This window comes from Synchiropus splendidus, chromosome 15 (assembly GCF_027744825.2).
Source record: "Synchiropus splendidus isolate RoL2022-P1 chromosome 15, RoL_Sspl_1.0, whole genome shotgun sequence".
In the NCBI taxonomy this organism is placed as follows: domain Eukaryota; kingdom Metazoa; phylum Chordata; class Actinopteri; order Syngnathiformes; family Callionymidae; genus Synchiropus; species Synchiropus splendidus.
The window spans coordinates 12,755,201-12,773,117 of NC_071348.1; the positions used below are offsets into that span (position 1 = coordinate 12,755,201).

The 17,917-nt window shown below is 41.5% G+C and overlaps 3 protein-coding genes across 4 annotated transcripts; 2 read left to right on the forward strand and 1 right to left on the reverse strand.

Moving 5' to 3' along the window:
* Nucleotides 1-3,702: 3,702 nt before the first annotated feature.
* LOC128746469 (interleukin-2 receptor subunit beta) lies at nucleotides 3,703-13,600 on the forward strand. Of its 2 annotated transcripts, XM_053843523.1 has the most exons (9): nucleotides 3,703-3,823; nucleotides 8,083-8,139; nucleotides 8,305-8,413; nucleotides 9,872-10,035; nucleotides 11,290-11,447; nucleotides 11,509-11,692; nucleotides 12,102-12,186; nucleotides 12,253-12,340; nucleotides 12,857-13,600. In XM_053843523.1, the coding sequence occupies exons 1-9, from the start codon at nucleotides 3,712-3,714 to the stop codon at nucleotides 13,265-13,267; spliced, it is 1,368 nt and encodes a 455-aa protein (XP_053699498.1). In that variant the 5' UTR covers nucleotides 3,703-3,711; the 3' UTR covers nucleotides 13,268-13,600. The 2 variants fall into 2 exon arrangements, with proteins under 2 accessions (XP_053699498.1, XP_053699499.1); XM_053843524.1 differs by lacking the exon at nucleotides 3,703-3,823 and having other exon boundaries at nucleotides 7,964-8,139; nucleotides 8,308-8,413.
* A 242-nt stretch (nucleotides 13,601-13,842) lies between these two features.
* tmem216 (transmembrane protein 216) lies at nucleotides 13,843-14,601 on the reverse strand. Its single transcript, XM_053887919.1, has one exon. It carries the CDS (start codon nucleotides 14,562-14,564, stop codon nucleotides 14,136-14,138), a length of 429 nt encoding a protein of 142 aa, XP_053743894.1. The 5' UTR covers nucleotides 14,565-14,601; the 3' UTR covers nucleotides 13,843-14,135.
* Nucleotides 14,602-14,627: 26 nt separating this feature from the next.
* LOC128771978 (uncharacterized) lies at nucleotides 14,628-17,816 on the forward strand. The gene is made up of 4 exons (XM_053887918.1): nucleotides 14,628-15,346; nucleotides 15,538-15,825; nucleotides 15,911-15,977; nucleotides 16,804-17,816. Exons 1-4 carry the CDS (start codon nucleotides 14,980-14,982, stop codon nucleotides 17,243-17,245), a joined length of 1,164 nt encoding a protein of 387 aa, XP_053743893.1. The 5' UTR covers nucleotides 14,628-14,979; the 3' UTR covers nucleotides 17,246-17,816.
* Nucleotides 17,817-17,917: the final 101 nt, after the last annotated feature.

Genomic DNA, 17,917 nt, shown 5'->3' on the forward strand with positions numbered 1-17,917 from the left:
GGACCATCATCAAAATGCCAGATAACCTGTTGGATCTTATTGGCCAGTAAGCTGCCACTCATAGTTGGTACAGTGAGTTGTGATCACCCTTTTCTACAGGCCAAAACACTGCTACCTTTAAGTTATCACAGCACACGCCCACATCAGGTGACTACGTCACAAACTTTTTGAGGTTGGCATGGCAGACAGGGTTTCTTTCAGTCTGCGCACGTCTGTAAATCTTATTTTCGGTAGCTGGCGGAGGGACTGTGTATATTCCATTTTACCGTTAACTGGAATTCCGGATGTAGCTTTACCCAGCAGTGTCTCAAAGCAGAAGTGAAAGGGTTCTATTTGGGTGTGTCCTGAAGCAAACACAGGTGAACAGATTTCTGAATAATCCACAGGTGTGACTGTGTCTGCCTTGCGATTGACCCGAGGCTGCAGCCCCAATAGCTGGGTGAGAGGAGTCTGACATTGTGGAGGTCAGTCCTGTTTTTTTTTTTTGTGGGTGGGGGGCGTGGGTGGTGAATTTAATGTATATGGAAATGAACGCAAGATTAAAAGTCAGTCAGTGTCAGAAAGTGGTGGCACCCGTTGCAGAGACAGGAAGAGATGATCAAATACTCGATCCTGTGCAACACGCATGGCTTTACATGGAAGTGTTGCGATCAGAGCGCAGGCTCTCAATTAGCTACTGTTGTTGGTTTGGGTGGAGAATGAACAGAGGTCCAAATCCTCTCCTGCAGACCCAGCTGGGAGGATTAAGTCTGGTTCCTGTCCCGTGGCTGACCTCTTCAAAGCCTGCACAGATGTCCTGATCCCCCTCCACACACCCACCTCTCCCCGCCCTGCACACACACTCCACATACCCCTCTTCTCGAACTCTCTCTTGACCCCACAACCAAAACAAACCACTCAGGTGACATCTCTTATCTGAAGAGCACTCAGCCACTCTTTGATTTGGTATCTCGAGTATCTCCCCTCTTCATGCATCTGTCTGTCTATCCATTCCTGGGCCCTGAAAGTGTTTGTACCTGGTGTCGACTGTCCCTTGATTGAAAGCGTGGTCCCATTTCTGAATGATTTTTTTCTTGCCTTTTTAATTATAGGGTAAGACTACAGCGATGTCACGGGAGGTCAACCCTCAGGTGCTTTCAGGAAGATAAAGCAAACCGGTAGAATCTTGTTCTCAAGTGGTCGACAATGGGGAAATGATGGAAGGCTTTGCACTTTGTGGAAAAGAAGTTTAAAACTAGATTTGAAAAATCAAGTGACTAGCTATTTTCTGATGTTTATTTTGCATGCAAGAACTGCATTGAGCATGTTGGGGAATGAAAAAATGGATCATTGGATCCTTGACACTCTTCTTTCAGCTGTATGGATCTTCTCTTAAACAGGAATTATTTTGAATATTTCTCAACCCAAACTAATGATCATGTATAAAAAAACGGTGTGAGTTTTACGCCAATAACTGAGGAGACTTGAGTTTTTAAAAACAAAGAGGATGACACCAGTCCTGTTACGGACGGTTTATTTCATTCTCTCCTCTTCCATTACAGTTTGAATTTGCAAGCATCACAGCGATCTTATTTTGTTCTGTTCATAATCCCACGCCTTGTTTTCCAAACAGTTGACTTTTCTTCAGCAGTGAGTGACCTTTTTCTTTTGGGTTTTTTTAAAACCGAGATGTAGTTACATTTGCTTTCGCCTATTATTTGTGTGGCAACATCTAAGTTCACTTGCTCCTCTTTGCTGACCTTTCAAGTCCACTAAGTTGTCTTGAAGTTGTTGGGTAAGATGCACAGTTGAATAGCCTCATGTTAGCCTTTTTGTTTCAGTGCAACTATTCAGTTCTAAGCTTAGTTTCAGTCCTGTTAATGTAACTCTTAGTATGCATTTGTGCTCTCAATAACTGTTCGTATTGTCATCTGCAATCTTCCAGATGCTCCTCAGTCTGTGCCTGACATAGTTTCATATGTGGATATCCATTGCCTTTTTTGTCTGACCTTCCTTCACAGTCTTCCACTCCCTGTGACCTCATTTACACTACCATTTTACTGACATGAATCCATGAACAAGATCATATTAACTGGGGCTTTTATCAAACCGTAGCAATTTCTCAACTCAAGTACAGTTTAAAACATTGTGTGTTTGATTTGGAATCTCTGGTCTGTCTTTTGTAGAAATATTAATATGTTTTTGAAATGGACTACACAGATATTTTCAGGAAATATTACTTATGGGACCAGAAATAGATGATTAAATTACGGTGATATCTGTAGACCCCCACTGCTGTCTTTGCCCACGTTCTTGCTTGGTTTGTACTGGGTTGTGTGATCAGAAAAGCTACTGCCACAAAATGCTAAGAAATGTATATAATTTAATAGATAAAAAACATTGTTGGATAATAAAATTGGATTTAAATATTGCAATGATGGAAATTAGTTACTTTCCTGGTTTAATTTATCAAATTAATTTCTATTTTTGTCTAGGATTTTACCCTGACACTTTATTTTGCCCTCAAAATACGTATGAGGCGCCAAATAGAAAAGGCTATGGCAAGTGTGACAGAGGTCACCACACAGAAATAACTTTTTATTGGCACCTAGGTTTCTTGGAAGAATAATAAATATGAAAGATGCTCGATCACTGAGTGTCCGGTTAGGATTAAGTTGGGAAGAAGGAAGGCAAACCATCTTCTCCATAGGTTTTACATGTCACAGTAGCTTAGTTAAGTGTTGACTCGATAATTCCAACACAGCCAGAACACAACTGATCTCACCCTGATGCCGTGGTCGGAATATTGAACACAAAAATAGTTTCTTGCTGGAGTCCTGGCAACAGCTTTTACACAAGTGGAGTGATCAAAAAATTGTGTGCCATCCATGGGAGCTAATAATAAAAAGTACATTTTTATATTTTGTATATCCTTAGGTCTCTCTACGTACCTGGATATTTGCCTTGCCTTTAGTTTTCTGTAACTATTACATTGAAAAGCTGTTTTCTTTTCCCTCCTCCCTGATACCAATCGGTGTGTCGTCTCTCGCAGCAAACATTTGAAGTTCTTGATCCGGCCAGTGTGACGTTGTCCTCAAATCTGCATCGCTTGGGACATAACTGTGTCGCATGCTGCTGGAAACCGCTGACACCATCTGCACTGCCATTAACAACAGCCCGCAGCAACACCAGCCGAGAATGCGATCACCTTTATCCATGCAGGTGAGAAGAATCACGAAGACCCCTGGGGTCATGAGGGGACTGGAGGCCAGAGACAATTCTTAAACATGACTGCTGCTTCAAAACCATTCAGTTACTCTGCATTTGATTTTAACTTCACAATGAAAGTATGTTATAATCAAAGGGTTAAACATGTCATGCCCAAAGACTTGTTGGGCCGCCTCCATTCCATGTGTTAAAATTTAGTGGAGTAAAGAGCAACTGCTGCATGACATAGAATAGTTGGGCATCCCAAAAAGAAACCTTATCGCAGTGTCGCTCCTCCGTATGTCCATATTCAATTAACGTTGTCACTAGCACATTTAGTTGCCAGCTCCTGCTCTGCCTCCCCTCCCTCACGACACCCCCTGCACCAGGCTGTCAGAGTTTTAGAGGTCCGGTCAACTATGAAATCGCACAAATTGCTGTTGCTCTGTGTCTGGCCCTGCAACAGAGGGGGAGATGGACACTGAGCGAGAGAGAGATTTTATGCTTCAACACTTCCGAACCAGAATGGCTCACCTCCCTCGCCGCCTCTTGCCCTGCTTGCTCACCGAGACTCGGAGCAGCACACGCACAGCTGCAGGACTGAGTCCACACGGAGCTGCTCTGCCTCCCGGAACATGTAAGCACACCAGCAGCCCTGAGTTAAAGACACCTCCACCACTTTGCTTCAGAGTGTGGGTCACTTCACAGAACAACTTGATGAGAGCCTGTGGCCCTTGAGAGGGTTTAAAAAAAGTCTTTTCAACCTGAGGGGGGCTGTTATTGCCACCTCCACTGGGAGAGAAACCCTCTGCCACTCTAACTCCATCTCCATGCACAAACACCCTGTAAAAATGGCATTGTCCCGTGTCTCTTGACTGCTTTTGCGTTTTATTCTGCAAACAAGTGTCTTCATAATTCCCTTATTTTTAAGAAAAGGTACTCATACCTTGTGATATAATACAGCATGACCTTTACAAAACCGCAGGGAGGCTTCCCCTGAGCCCCTTTCCATACTTTGCAGCTATGACTAGAAGTGTTATCTTGGGTTTGGTGAGATGTTTTTTTCACTGTGGTCATTGGTTACGGTGAAGAAAACGTAAAGCAGCTCCTTCGTAATAAAGGATCCTGAGGAGGATGCCTGCTTTGTGACTGAGGTGTGCAATAACTGATTTTGGACTTGGGCTGTACCAGTAACGCAAGTGTAAACTGTTTGGCAAGTGCACCCTCTAGAGGCCATATGGTAGAAGTGGCACAAATATGGAATTTTAAATCTAAGCACTTCACTGCTGTTTTTTTTTTTTACGGCGTGCGATTCAATGTGGAAAGGACTGTTGCAAGAATGAGGAAATTCTGTGTCGAGGGTCGAGTTTATATCAAGATGACTATTTTTTTTAGTCAGAAAATGGGATTATTCTCAGGCAAGCGAGCTGTAGAAAATGGAATGTCTAAATTATTATTATATATTTCAGGATGTTCACACTTCATAGATGATGGTGCAATTGTTAAAATTATTATAATTATATTTTTTAATTATGAGTCAACAAGATGAAGACAATTTTGCCGGCAAAGCAAAGAGTACAGTCTTAAAATGTTTTTGGGGATAATGAAGTGTTCTACAAATCTTTTTTTTTTTTGTTTTTTTCAATAATTGGAGTGGTGCAGGAGAAAGTGGAAACTCTTGAGGGACACCTACTTAAAGGAGAAGAAAAGGGAGATGGAGAAGAGAAGTGGGTCAGCTGCAGGGGCTGTCCTTCTTTGACCCCTTTATCTTTGCTAGAGATACCTCCGGTGACAACTGGCATGTGGTTGAGGGTAGCCAGGAACAATGTTCCCTCAACTTTTTCATGACCTTCTGAGCAGTCACCTAGACCACTGTGAGTGATCTGTCGTTGTCGGCTGTGGTGACAGCTGCAGTAGTTTATCAGCATTTAAAAACACATTGAGGAATGCAATATGTGTGAAATCTAAAAATAAAAAAGTAAAAAGGTCTTTGATTTGTATAGATTCTTTGCATATTTGTTCAAAACAATCATAATGTTTTTTTGTCACAATATATACAGTATATCAAGAATTTTCCAATACAATTTAAACTCACTCTTGACTCAAGACTGAATTTATAACTGCTCAAAATTGAATTATTTTCTATCTGGCAGTCTGGTCTTTATCGCCCTCAGCAAAAAAGCTAAACTCTTTGCACAGTTTTTATACTTTAGGGAAATGCCACTTGCTTGCCACCCTGAGCTCCTCAGCAAAGACCACATATATATATATATATATATATATATATATATATATATATATATATATATATATATATATATATATATACTGCAATTCATTGTTTGCTACAGCAATATTAGATTCAGGATGTAACAATTAAAATTCTAATCTTATCATATGAAATGAAAACTTTTTATCAGCAGAATGTTCCATTAACTATTGATATAATTTCCTGCGTATGTCATACGCAGATGTATATCAGAGTGAAAACCACCAAAATAGCGATGGTGTATTTCCAGAGAAATGATCAGATATCTGTGTGTCGGGTAACAAAGCTGTGGCAACCTAAACTCAACCACTTGTGTTCTGTTCTTTATACTGTGCTAGTCACAAAAATCTCTGAATGTTTTCCCCCCAGATGTTTTATCTACTTCACATGCAAATGTAGACGCTGAAGAATTAGTTTCCTGCTTCAACAATGCTTGTCTTTTTGCACTGGCTGCTATTGTACCCTACAGAAGTGAAAAACACCACTCCACAATCATGACTGTTGCAGAACTTGAAAGAAAGTGGAGGGAAAATAACTTTCGCAACAACTTTAAGTAGGTAGCCAGAATCATGTACTTGCCATCTATCAGCTCCAACCCAGTACTTTTTCAGAAACACAATTTCTATTTTCCATGCTCCCTCTTTCATCCAGCATCACCACGTACCTTACTTGTCCTATGCGGAAGATGACCATTTATCTAAAGGAGTAAGGTTTTGCCACTGCCCTAGCGTGTCTTGATGATGTCACTAGCTGGATGGCACTTCAGTTAAACCAGTCAAAAGCAGATATATCACTCTTTCCTTCATTATACCCTCCAAGCTTTCCTGACAGCAGCCTCGGTCCTTTGTCCAGAAGTATAACTCTGAAATCTCTGTGCCCCATTTGACTCTTCACTTTCATTTGATCTTCATGTTTTCTTCTGTTAAAATGTTAAAAGTCAATCAAACCCATGCCCTCACTTGCCCAAAAAGAAATGAAAAGCATATTGACTGGATCATATTCTCCTGTCTGGACTACTGGAACTCTCTCTGACAAGAACTCTCTCTCACCCGCAACTACTGGTTCAGAACTCAGCAGCAAGGCTCCTATCTGACTGCAGCAGGTCACTTCTCTCGACTTGCTCCCTGATGACTTCAGAATCAACTTTAAGAGTTTATCAATAACTTTCAAAAATCACACAGTGTAGAAACCCTGACTCCCAGCTGCTCAGACCAGGCCCTGCTAGTTGTCCAAGACTCTGGAACAGTCAGAGATCTGAAAGACAACATGTATCTACACCTCTAAAACACCCTTAAGAAATCATTTTACAGACTCTAAGTCAATGCCACCACTCACGCTGCCATGACCCACTGCAACAGTTGAAGACCCGACGGTGTCAAGTCACATTGGTATTGCTGATGAAACATGGACAGTGTCAGCATCTGTATGTATCCTTTCACCACACTTATGAACCTCTTCTTCTCTCCTATCCATTCTCTTAGAATATCCTATTTTAAATATTAAATAAGAGAGATGAAAACACTCTTTTTATTTTACCGCAGTTAGCACAGTCAAGTGGGCAAGTCAGGTGCCAACAGCTGTGGGTTTGCTGTTTTCTGTGTGTTATCTGCTTGAATGTGCCCTTTGTGTATGTAATCTGTGCGTGTGTGTTTGCAGTAGTGTGTATCAGCAATTGTTTAACCACATTGCATTGGCAAGGAGGCGTTAATCTGGAGATCAAATCTATGTGCTCCAGTTTGTTGTCTGCAGTCATCCATTTTTTGATTTTGTTTTTTTATGCTTATGCATTTCACGTGATACTTTGAGCAAAAGCAACTTAAAAATTGAAAATGAGAGAATTAAATGTCTGTCTAAACGCAGCACAGAGGAGACGACCCAGGATAGGTTGCTAGTTCACCACACACAACTTATGTAGTAGTGAGCGTGGAGGCAACAGTGTTACTGTTGTCTTAGTCACTACTTAGTCCACATTCACACATACTCGGTCAAAGCCGTGGTGGCAGTTAGTCATTTTTTATACCTGAGCTGACTTCAGGCCGATGGCGATCCTCATGTTTGTGAGCCAAGCTGATGTACGGCTCGGGAATGTGCTCGGCTCATCTTCGTCGTGGGTCACAAGCCAGCTATTTTGCACATAGTGCCTTCAGCTGAGTAGAAAAAAGGACATAGCGGTGTGAGGCTGCACTGAAGGGTGCAGATCAGTGCCAGGCCACCCGGGACACAGTGCAAAAAGCCCCTAGTGAAATGGCAACCTACATGGAAATAAACGTAAACATATTATTTCCATGTAGATTTTACAAGCATATTTTACAACAAATGTTAACCTGACTTTCAATGCTCTGAAATTGTGATCAAACAGCCCCACTATAACCATGAAATCTAAAATAAATAAATAAATAAATTGAAAAAAAGCAACTTCCCTCAATGCACACAAAAGGATAAGTTCAACCTACTTTGTATTTGACTGCCACCTCATCGAAGCAGCCCCCACACATTCCGTGAAACCACACCACAAGATACCTTTCTCACACATTCAGGGCAGTTCGTCATTTTTATTGTAGCTGTAGTAGTATTGTACAGTGAGTGAAAAGACATGAAGAGCCTTCAGTATTTCATTTCTTGTTTAGCTGGGCTCCACCTGGTCATGAAAACCAGCTGCATCAACAGAGACCATTCTTTCACTGGTGAGTGATTTCAACATTATTCTGCCTACTGTTGACCACTTTTTAAACTTTTTTTCAGCAGTTTCATTGTTTTTGTATGACTTGTGCACTTTATTAATGAGATCATACTTAATACAGAAATACTCCATGTATAATGATGATTATATTGGTCCATTTCTTTCACAGTAGATGGGTATGCCTGTGTCAGTTCCTTCTGGGACACAGTGAGCTGCGTGCTGAACATCACACACAACAATGAGATAGGCTTCACGCTGAGGTTCAGCCAGGAGGAACGGTAATGGATTTATTTGCCTGAGAAGATTGTTGTATGTCTTTTTTCAATAGCAACTCAACCACTGATGCTCCTGAAACAGCAAGTATGCCAAGTGTACATCAAATGATTCATATTTTGTCTGGTCTGTTTGGTTTGGTTTGGTCTGAGATGGTGTTGTTTTCAGCTGTCAGTTTTACTTTGAGTCTTTCTGTTTTCTAGTTTAACCTGATTAAAAAAAATGTATTGTGGTCCCTTTTTAGTGATGTCATTTTATTCCATGCCTGTTGATATAGTTAACACCTGGTGATGTAGGAGAAACAAAAACTTAAGAGGCTAGCTGTTTACAAGATAAAAATGAGAGCAAGATCAAATTTCACAACTTTTTCCCCCTGTAATGTGACCTATATCCTGTACAATGCAAGTGAACTGAAACGTACAAAGGGGAAAAATATGAAATAAAAAACCTAAAATGACCTGGTTGCATAAATATGCACACCTTCAAACTAAGTATTTGTTGATCTTCATAATTTCCTCCAAAACAGTTCCAAAGCATGATGCCACCTCCAACATGCTTCACTGTAGGTAGGGTGTTATTTAGGAGATGGGCAGTGTTGTTCTTGTGCCAAATATACGGTTCCACCTTGGTTTCATCAGACCACAAGACATTTTCCCACATGCGTTTGGGAGATTTAAAATGTCTTTCTGTAAAATTCAGCTGGTCTTAGATGGTTTTCTTTGCAAGATAAGGCTTCCGTCTTGCCACACTACTCATAGCCCAGACTACGTGAAGAAGAAAAGAGTTTGTTGTAACATGTGCTACACATCCAGTACTTGCCAGAAATACCTAGGAGCTCTTTTAGTGTTGCTGTCCACCTCTTGGCCGCCTCCTTGACTGGTTTTCTTCTCATCTTGGTGACGAGAAGAGATGAGATGTGGCTAAAAAAAATGTCAGGAAAAGCCTGTTACATCTCAATGGCCTCAGAAAAAGCAATCCATGCTATAAATTAGGGGGGTACGAATTCTGAGAGGGTACCGTGTCGAGCACCGCACGGCTGCTGTGCTCTCCATTAGTGGCTAGATAAGATTTTGAAAACAAATAGAGGGAATGACTTGGGGAGAATCGTAAAAATCGATTGACCCATATTCCTGAGCATGGTCCATGATCGATTCCCAAAATGCCTGATGTGATTATTTAATGTTTTCCCTACTATGTGTAATTTGAACCAGAATGTAATATTTTAGAGGGCTCCTCTACTATTGACAACCTCAGTTCAGTGAGAAGCTCTTCTATATACACAATTTGAATAGCGAATTGAATGGATTTGGGATGGCTACAGCAATACCCATCTTTAGGAATGAAGCATCTATCTACGGCAGACATAATGTAGTCTGGATTGGTTTGATCATCCAGCAAATATGGCAATATAGTCACCTCATCTCTACATTGCTTTTAATTATGTTGAGCTCTTCTCTCCTCAGGAACCAGAGCTGCCCACTTGTGCCAGTGAGTCAAAGTTTCCACGCTGTTTGCCAACTTGAACTTGACGTACCAACCTTCATATCCATCGACATTTATGACATCGACCTGTGCTTCAACTTCATCTGCACAAGTGTGGTGAAGCAGTTCAAACCATCATGGAACCGTAAGCATGTTTGGAAATGCCACCCCACAGTGTGACGATCAGGCTGCAGACACTGGTGGAATGTACATATTCAAAACTACAGATGTGATGTGCGAACAGATGCATGTTCCATCAAGATAAGCGCAACTGGAAATGTGACATTTGCATACAGGACTCTCTGAATGTTCAAGCTGATCAGATGTGAGATCAAACTTGAATTGGGGGCTTTTTTTTTACCCATGTGATGAGGTAAAAGATGAATATGAATTTATGGAACATCAATCAACAATCTCCATGATGAGATAAAATGAGTCGCACAGTTCATCAAGATTACATCTCTCTGTGTGGGTAGCTGTGCACCGGCTGTCTAGCTAGTTCAGATGGAAACACATCTGACACTGACATGAGATGTCGTGGCTAAACAGGGGATTCAAACTTAGAGTGGATCTTGTGGAGTGGATCGATCCATCTCGGAGGTCAGATAAAGCAGCAAGCCTCCCTTATCCTCTGAGAAAAAGGAAATTGGTCTCTTTAAAGCAGACATGACCCTTTGCCTGAAGTTATCTGGTTGTCATGAGGACAAAACAAATTACTTTCTATTTGAATTACAATTATTGCTCACTACTTGTGTTTTAGTTCGTAACACAGAAAACCGAGCGAGTTTCACTGTTTACTGAAGTGTTGTTACCAAGATATTCCTGTTTAAAAACATCAAAATGAAATATGTATACATAAAAAGAAATAATATATAAGCAAATAACTAATTAAACTTCTTTCTATTATCTCTGTTTTACATTATTCAAGTAGCAATGTTTAAGTTGCATTGTACTGCAAGAAGGTTCAATTCCCAGATCAGGCCGGTGGCCTTTCTGCATGGAGTTGGCATGATCTCCCGGTGTGCACGTGGGTTTTCTCTGGGTTCTCCGGTTTCCTCCCACAGCCCAAAGACATGCTTACTAGGTGAATTGGACACTCTAAAATTGTCCCTAGGTGTGTGTGTGAATGGTGTGTGTGCCCTGCGATGGACCGGCGACCTGTCCAGGGTCTATTCCCGCGTCTTGCCCAATGACCACTGGGATGGACTCCACCACTCCTCGCTACCATGAACAGCACAGTGGTTAACTGATGCATCATACATTCCATTTGCTCTATCACCCCACACAACAGTCACACTATGACCCCTACAGAAACATAATTCAACAGTTTTTTTTATTGTTTAATTTGCTTTTTTGTTTCATGGTTTCCGTGCGATTGTGACTTCATGTCTGTGATCAGTGCAGCTAACTCCTCCGGAGGTACTAGAGGTCCATCATGCCCTTGATAACATCACGTTCATGTGGAAGAGCGGCTATGAAGACCATAGGTACCTGAATGATGCTCTCCGCTATGAAATCCAAATTCAACAACGTGCCTCCTCTCAGACTAAGACATGGGTATGGACTAGAAGCTTATCCTCTCTCAGCACTTCAGTTAGCTTGTGGGATGTTTACACAGACCGTCACGCCAACTGCTGAGGAGACGAAAAGGAAGATGCAGTCTGTGGAGCTGCCTGATCCAGAAACTGATGCGCAATGCTGTGTCAAAGTCAGATCCAACACGAGAGAGGGCATATCGGACTACAAAGCCACTTGGAGTCTCTGGAGTCCTGAGGTATGCAAGGAGATCAAGGGGAGACCAGGTAAATATGTGAAAAAAAAAGTTTTTTAAATATATTGAGGATGACGACAAGGGGTCATATTAATCTATCCAAATAGCAGAGATTAATTGTAAACAGACTTGCTTTCGCAGGGAACATTTTTCAGCCAATTCCAGATGAACCGCAGGATACAGGGTGATGTCATAACCTTGACATCCATGATAAATTGAGAAATTATAAAATAACAATTAAGAAAAAAAATGGCAAAAATGTTGATCTGGGCACTATGCACAGTGTTATGTTATATTAAACGGCAAATCATTTGTTGACATTACATTTAGTTTAGTCATAAAACCTGTCTTTTTTATCTGTGAAATTCTGTTAAATAAATGTAGTCGACCAAAATATTGCCTCATAATGTTTGAAAATCAAAACAACTGTTTATTTTCAGGTCAACAAAACCTGCTCACACATCTGGGCCTCATTTCTGCGTTTGGTGGACTTGTACTGGTCATCTTCTCCTGTGCCACATTCAAGTACGTCACCGTTATGCCAGGGAAAAAAGATGGCATCCGAATGATGACGTTTGTTGTATTTGACAGAAAGATTCTGAGGATTCCTTTCTACCGCACGCCTTCTCCAGCTCCTTACTTCCAGTCTTTGTTCCAACAGCATGATGGAAATCTGCTGGTGAGGCTATTGTTCTGTTCAGCACTTGTTTCTGCGACTTTTACAGTTAAAATGAAAAACGCTGAAATCACTTCAATAACCATAAATAGAATACATTTGACTAAACTGTTTACTAAATGTTTCTATTACAGAAACACAAGAAACAAAAATGAATTCAATAAATGGCCTTGATTTCTAAATATATAACATGATGTTTTTGCTGACTATTTCCTTCATAAGCACTGAATATGCCAATAGAATAATCCATTTATATCGACACGACTAATTTTATAAATGTAAACCGGGCTAGAGACAAATGGCAGAAGGTATTCAGGCGTCAGCAGAAAGGTTTTTAAAGTGTTGTGGAGCATATATATATATATATATATATATATATATATATATATATATATATAAATATGAAAGCAACTAATAAGTCAAAAAACTGTTTGAACAAAACATGGAATTCAAATATTTAAGCCACCTGGAACATGACTCTGAGACGTCCACCATATCTATATGTGATCTCTGTTGCAGGAATGGCTGTCACCGCTTGGGAAGCTTGCAAACACCAACGAGGAGATCGTAGTGATGAGCAGAGTCATTATTGAATCCAAACCCATCACCAGAGACCTGCAGCGCCATGCCAGTCTGCCGCAGACCCAAGAGGTCTCATCTCAGAAGTTGTCCTGTCAACTTAACCCATTGTACACCCTGCCTCCATGTGGACCAGACGAGATCAGAGAAGATGAAGGGATCGCAACGGAAGACTTTGTGATCATCACACGTCAGGTCTCTGAGTGCAGCAGTGAGGGCCTGGTGGAGAGCTCAGAGTCTAGTCTGACTGGTGAGAGGCAGTTCCCATGTTGTGTCACAGATTATTGTACTCTCAACCAAAGAGGAGAAGTCGTGATGCCCGTCCTGGTATCCTCACAGCAGTCGATCTGATTTGGATCTGGAAGTTTAGAATCCCATCGGTTTTATGTCATTTCTAATGTCATACACTTTATATCTGAGACCACAGCTCATTATGAAAGTGACTTCTATTGTTTTCTTACATTCATCTTAACAACAACTTTGTTCTATTAATGTGGCGATTATTGTAGTGCAGAGTAGACACTCTCATGTGAAGAATGAATGATGAAAAGAATGATGAAAAGGGGAAAATATCCAGTATCTGTCTGCCATTATCTTGATGTTTTAAAGATTTTATGCATCTGTGGCATTGTTTAAATAATTGTTTTGTTAAAACTGTTTCTTCATTCGCTGTATATGCATGTGTAAGCCATGTTCTATTATTATATAGCATATATAACATTGGAATAATGAAATATATTTTTAAATAGTAATATTAAATAATTTCTGTTTGCTTCTGTCTGAGTCATTTTTTTCATTTTGCACATTTAGTAACTATTAATCTGAAAAGAACATGCAAGGTTTTTGAATAATATACAAAGAGCTGCGTTTAAAAAAATCATCAAATCTTTTTATTCAAATAAGTAGACTATGATATAAAACACTAGTACAATGAGAAAAGCATTCATTTCATTCATTTTAAAACTATGTATGAAATGGTAATTGAAGACGACGAATGTCTATTGAAATGGTAACAGGTTGGGCAATGTTCCAATGATGCCACGTTTCCAAAAAATGTGCCCTTGAGCAATGCATTTCTTCTTGATGGATCGAATGGATATTGTCGCTGGTTCACTCCGAAGATTGTCAGGCACAGTTCCATGTCCATGAGGGGGAGTTTACACTGGTGTGAGAAACTGTTGTTTTTCTATTTATGTCTGAAAAGTCACAATGTTTCCCCTCAGTAAACTTTAGATCGCGCAAAGGAGTGGATCGCGAAGAATCCCAGCAGAAACTGGAGGCCGTAGAAACAGAGAAGCACGGCGCTCAGGATGAACTCCAGTCGCAGCACGAAGGTCTGCAGCAGCAGGTAGTACACAGCCAGTGCTGCACATGGAAGCAGCAGAAGGAGGGATAACACCGAAGCCAGAGAGCGCTCACAGAGGTTCCCCTTCCAGCCGTAGAAGATCCGCAACGTCTCCAGGCCGAGGAAGAGCACCAACAAAACCACGTCCAGTGCCAGGTTATCCGACGGGTATGGAAGGAGAACGCCTTTGTAGATAAACATGAGGATTTCTGCCACGTAAAAGGCGGCAAAGTAGTAGCTGTTGAGGTAGAGGAGGACCTGAAGTGGGGTGGAAGACAGGATGGGTCTGGTGCCGGACGCCATCTTTAGTTGCTGTCTTCGTCGCCACGGAAACAGCGCTTTACAGTTCACGGCGATAATTAAAGTCTAAACTCTAGTTTTATGGGAGACACTGCCATCTACTGAGCTGACATGGAACTGCATTATATACCCCCACTCTTTCCTTCGAACGACTGTATGTACTCAAATGGCCAGAAGGAGGCACTGTGGTGGCTAAGGCGCCTGCAGCCATCGAGCAAGAGACGAGGGTGACACAGGAAGGAACTCACAAGTCTTTGTCGATATGTGAAAGACTTCACACAAAACAGAAACATCTTTATTACGTTTGTTGTTTTTTTGTTAGAAGAAATGGGACAGCTTTAATTCATGTAACAAAGATAGCCCCGTCGCCTTTGTGATGACTTCCTGGTTGATCTCCTTCGGATGTTGCTAAAAACAGATGGACGAGATGAATCTTGTGAAGAACTCGGGCATGCATCCGCATCTGCGCGAGGACGAGGCGGTAGTCGTGGAAAACGCCATCAGGCTTGCGATTGACTCCATCGTCAACGTGCTGTTCGGGGTACGCAGTGGCAGGAATCGGGAGCTCCAGTTGATGGTGGCCGACAGAGACAAAGAGATCCAGCGGCTGGAGGGCAGGCTGGCGGAGATCGAGCAGGAGCTCCAGGTGATGCGGCGACAGGGATGCAGCTGCGGGTTGTCTGGAGCTCAGAGCTCCGGGGAGAGAGAGACGGGGCAATCGAGCCGATTGAATCAGGAGTCTAATCTGACATCAGGACAGCAGGAGTGTGACGTGCCCATGAGTTGTAAGTGAAATGATTCATGACATCAGAGGTCCATAGTTACTTAGAAGAAATTTGAAGCTCACATTTATGGACTGTTTTAAAGGTCGTGATTACGTTCAATAAACTTATTTGGACCATCCATCCAACAATACACTTTCATTACTTTGACTTGGATATGAGTAGTAATCCCAGTCTTTCTGTTTTCCTCACAGTCGGCGCCTTTGCAAGACCTCCTTCTCATGTCTCCTCACACAGCCAGGAGTCGGCTCCATCTTTATCGCCGAACAGGCTGGTCCTGGAACGGTCCTGCACCCCCCACATGTCAGAGAACCTTTATTTACAGGAACCAGTCAGCACTCTGATCTCATCACCCAGTAACGTCATCATCAAGGAAGAGCCATGTGACGCGGTTTTAATCAAGTGGGAGATGACCGATGAGCGACTGGGAGACCATCAGGGGGCAGCAGGGACGCTACGGGTGGACAACTCCTATGTGAAAAGTAATAACATTATCTGTATGAAATTGTTGAATTTGTTTGGTGCTAAACGTCAGATTTTGTGAGTGAAATGTGAATTTTTGATTAGAAATCCCAGAGAAACGGTGTGAAGCTGTTCAAGTGGAGAATGGACCAGCTGAGGCAGAGCTTCTCAGGTAGGTTGACAGGAGGGCTGCAACGATGAGTTGATGTCATTGATGACGGCGACAACAAAAATTCGTCAACATGGAAATCTGTGCACCGATGCATCGTGTTGCTGTTGGTGTAAACACACACACGGGCCGAAGGATGGGCATCGAGAACTGGTTGTTATTCAGAAGCAGTGAGAAGTTATCACATTCTCTTTCACATTCGACGATAACTCATCTTAAGGATGAGCAAACCCCTTCGACACCATGGTAGAATGATGATCCTCCTCCTAACAATAACCAGAACTGAACTAGGGAGCTACACTGAACACATTGTTTTAGATGATTATTCAAATAAGACCTTTTGATGTGGATGTTGATCAGATAAATGATATGGGATACATATGTGTATAGTGAGGATTTTAAATTCTTCTCAAGGACCAAAAATGTGTATAGTGAGGATTTTAAATTCTTCTCAAGGACCAATAAAGACCTGAGTTTTAAAGAACTGGTCAACTGTTTTATGCTTCATGCTTCACAGGGTCAATACTGGATTATGTGTCTTTATTTTAATAGAATGTATGGTGTCTGGATATCACAGTGAGATGATTTAAGCAACTTTAGGTTAAACTGAAATTCAAAATTGGTCCAAACAAAGGTAATATCAATTTGTTGACTAGTCACAAAAAATAATGAATAGATCAATCGACAACGAAGATAATCGTTGCTTGCAGCCCTAGTTGACAGCAGCGTGGCTGAAGTCGCCTAGTTACATGAGCCTGATCAATATGTGAGGCCTTTGTGGGCATGTAGTGTGCATGATCCTGTCATGCTAATGTGTTTGTTTATTCAGAAACAAGAAGAAGAGCACCCCGATGTCGGAGTTGACCGAGGAAGCACAGAGACTGAAGCGGGCCGCCTGGAGAGAGGCCTCCCGTCGATACTATGCTCGTAAGGTCGCCCGTCAACAAGCTGCCCCGCGGCCCACTGGTCCTTTCCTGCATCTTGTCAGCTCCCAGCAGTACCAGCCCATAACTCTTGGGGAATCTAAAAGGAAGAGAATCCACGAGCTGCCCCGAGACTCTCAGGAACATCAGAGGGAGGTGTGGAGAGCAGCATCCAGACGCTACTATGCACATAAAGTTGCTCGCCATCAGACTACACAGCAGCAATATCAAACTCTTCTCCATAACATTGCGCCTTCAGAGGAAACATCTGAACAGAATGGTGGAGGAACCCAGTGCAGCAGTCATAACGGAGGAGGAGGAGGACTGGGAGGAATCTTGTGCAGCTGATCTAGTTGTGGGGTTAAAATGTAAATATTTTTCATCGGCAACCAAGTCAAAATATTTATGATAGTCCAGCAAATCAGTGGAAATAGTTCCAGGAGGTCGCTAAAGACTTGTTCCACCTTGTCTGTAAATTTAAGTGCACATTTCCCACTTATGAGATTACATTTGTATGTTTTTGTTGTTTTTACATCACATCAGTTAAGTGAAACATGACACGCTATTTTTATGAAACAATTTAGTTGTGATAGTATCACGATTCTGTCCTTTAAGTTGTTACAGCCGAAGCATCAATCAAGTAGTAGTAGAAGTATTTGCAAAACACTTGCTGAAGTGTGGGGTCAGCAGGTGATGTTTTTTGAAGGGATTCCTCTAATCTATATTTTTGATTTTATTCTATTTATTTTTTAACATTTAGAATATACTACACCACCTCGAGCTTCCAAACTAAATTTACGAATGTGTTTCGCTACTGCCATTCAAGAAACAGACATTTGTATTTTTTTTTTTTAATCTCTGTTTTGTGCCTGTGGTCGGATGTAAATAAAAATGAATGACTATTTTTTCTGCTTTAGCGCGAATATTCTTTTATATCATTCTGATCGCTTTATTTCTACACATCAGTTCTCCTCTTCACGAGTTAAACACTACACTTTCAAAGTTCTGCGTCACTACATT

Coding starts and splice junctions, on each gene's coding strand:
- tmem216 (XM_053887919.1), bottom strand. CDS start 14,564: ATGGCGTCCGGCACCAGACCCATCCTGTCTTCCACCCCACTTCAGGTC.
- LOC128771978 (XM_053887918.1), top strand. CDS start 14,980: ATGGACGAGATGAATCTTGTGAAGAACTCGGGCATGCATCCGCATCTG. Junction 15,347..15,537: donor GTGTGACGTGCCCATGAGTT/GTAAGTGAAATG, acceptor TTTTCCTCACAG/TCGGCGCCTTTGCAAGACCT. Junction 15,978..16,803: donor GCTGAGGCAGAGCTTCTCAG/GTAGGTTGACAG, acceptor TTGTTTATTCAG/AAACAAGAAGAAGAGCACCC.
- LOC128746469 (XM_053843523.1), top strand. CDS start 3,712: ATGGCTCACCTCCCTCGCCGCCTCTTGCCCTGCTTGCTCACCGAGACT. Junction 8,140..8,304: donor CAGAGACCATTCTTTCACTG/GTGAGTGATTTC, acceptor TTTCTTTCACAG/TAGATGGGTATGCCTGTGTC. Junction 11,448..11,508: donor CCTCTCAGACTAAGACATGG/GTATGGACTAGA, acceptor ATGTTTACACAG/ACCGTCACGCCAACTGCTGA.